At 65.0% G+C, this 1,490-nt stretch overlaps 1 protein-coding gene across 1 annotated transcript in view; it reads left to right on the plus strand.

The window, feature by feature from the left end:
• PARD6A (par-6 family cell polarity regulator alpha) overlaps positions 1–1,490 on the plus strand; it is a 10,912-nt gene that overhangs the window by 4,220 nt on the left and 5,202 nt on the right. Inside the window, exon 2 of the mRNA XM_009320035.1 lies at positions 104–326. Coding sequence (XP_009318310.1) covers positions 104–326 — 223 coding nt within the window. The remainder of the gene's footprint in view (positions 1–103; positions 327–1,490) is intronic.

Here is a 1,490-nt window from a genome sequence, read left to right on the forward strand (position 1 = left end):
AGCCCCCTGGGAGGGGCGCTGCGCGGCCGCCACGCTTCCAGACCTCCCCGCGCCTCCTCCTCCAGCCTCACCCCCTCCTCCTCCTCCTCTTCCTCCTCCGCAGTTCGACGCTGAATTTCGCCGCTTCGCCATGAAGCGCTCCGTCGCGGGCAGCTTCCAGGACTTCTACCGCCTGCTGCAGACGGTGCACCAGATCCCGCGGGTGGACGTGCTCCTGGGCTACACGGACATCCACGGCGACCTCCTGCCCATCAACAATGATGACAACTACCACAAAGCCCTGTCCTCCGCCAACCCCCTCCTCAGGGTCATCATCCAGAAGAAGGGTAAGTGGGAGCCGGAGAAGGGCACTGGATCCGGAGAAAGGCACCGGATCCGTCCTCCCCATCAAGGGAGATGAGCCACATCCCGTGGTACCGCTGGTTCCACGTTCGGGCTGTGCCAGCGGCGGTGGCAGCCGGTCACGTACCCAGCCACCACTATGGTGGACGGATCCGGAGGTGGCGGCACCGGGAGGCTCCCAGAGCCCCGTCGGGGACGTGGCAGCCACGCGGGTTCTCCCCAGCAGCCCTTCCCCGTGGCAAAGGCACCCACACCAGCCCAGCCCCGCGTGCCCTGGCGAGCAAAGGCAAATCCTTGCGATTCACCCCTTTGAAGTCACGTTTTCCAGCAGGACTTGCGTGGGCTCCCGGAAAACAACACGTTGCTCCCGTGAGCGCCGTGCCGGGAGCCCTGTTCCAGCTCCCTGCCCCGAGGTGGCGGCCATCATTTTGGCAAAGCTGTCACCGTGCCAGGTGCTGCTGAGTTTTTGGTGGTGGGAGGAGGCTTGTCTCCTCCCCGTCTGCCCAGGACTCGCCCTGACCGCAGCGGTGTGTTCCCAGAGGGCAGCTTCCTCGCACAGGAGCGCGAAATCGCCATGATAGCAGCGTCCCGGTGAGGATGAAAGCCTCCCGGTGACAAAAGCCCCGGGTACGTCTCCCTCTTTGCCGGGAGATGGAGATGAGCCCGTCCCCTTCCACTTGGTTTAGTAGCACCGAGGCTTTCTCTTTAGTAGCACCATCAAGCAACAGTGCCCAAAGCCAGAGCCTGATCTAAAAGCCCCAGTTTCCCCGGCACGGCACCCAGAGCACCTCCGTGTTTCCAGCTCAAGTTAGTGGTACGAAGCCCCTGGGTGACGGGTGACGCCAGTGTCCGGCCCCGGCCGCTGTGCCAGTTTTCCTGGGCTCTTGCATCGGGGTGATGTGGGAGACTCTGGACATGCATTTTTCTCTGGGGCCGCGTGGCGTGGGGGCCGGCAGGAGGGAGCCGGAGCCCGTGGCGTGCTCAGGGCCTGTCGCTGCCGGCACCGAACCATGCCCTGTTCCTGGACCAACGCCTGGACCCAGGCTGTGGCACGGGGAGCTGGTGCGGGGCTGGGCGTGCCAGGGCTGCCGTGGGAACATTGCTCCTGCTCCCAGAGCCACCTCGTCTGCTGCTGCTGGGACAAGCCT

Source organism: Pygoscelis adeliae, unplaced genomic scaffold, assembly GCF_000699105.1.
Source record: "Pygoscelis adeliae isolate BGI_AS28 unplaced genomic scaffold, ASM69910v1 Scaffold390, whole genome shotgun sequence".
NCBI lineage: Eukaryota > Metazoa > Chordata > Aves > Sphenisciformes > Spheniscidae > Pygoscelis > Pygoscelis adeliae.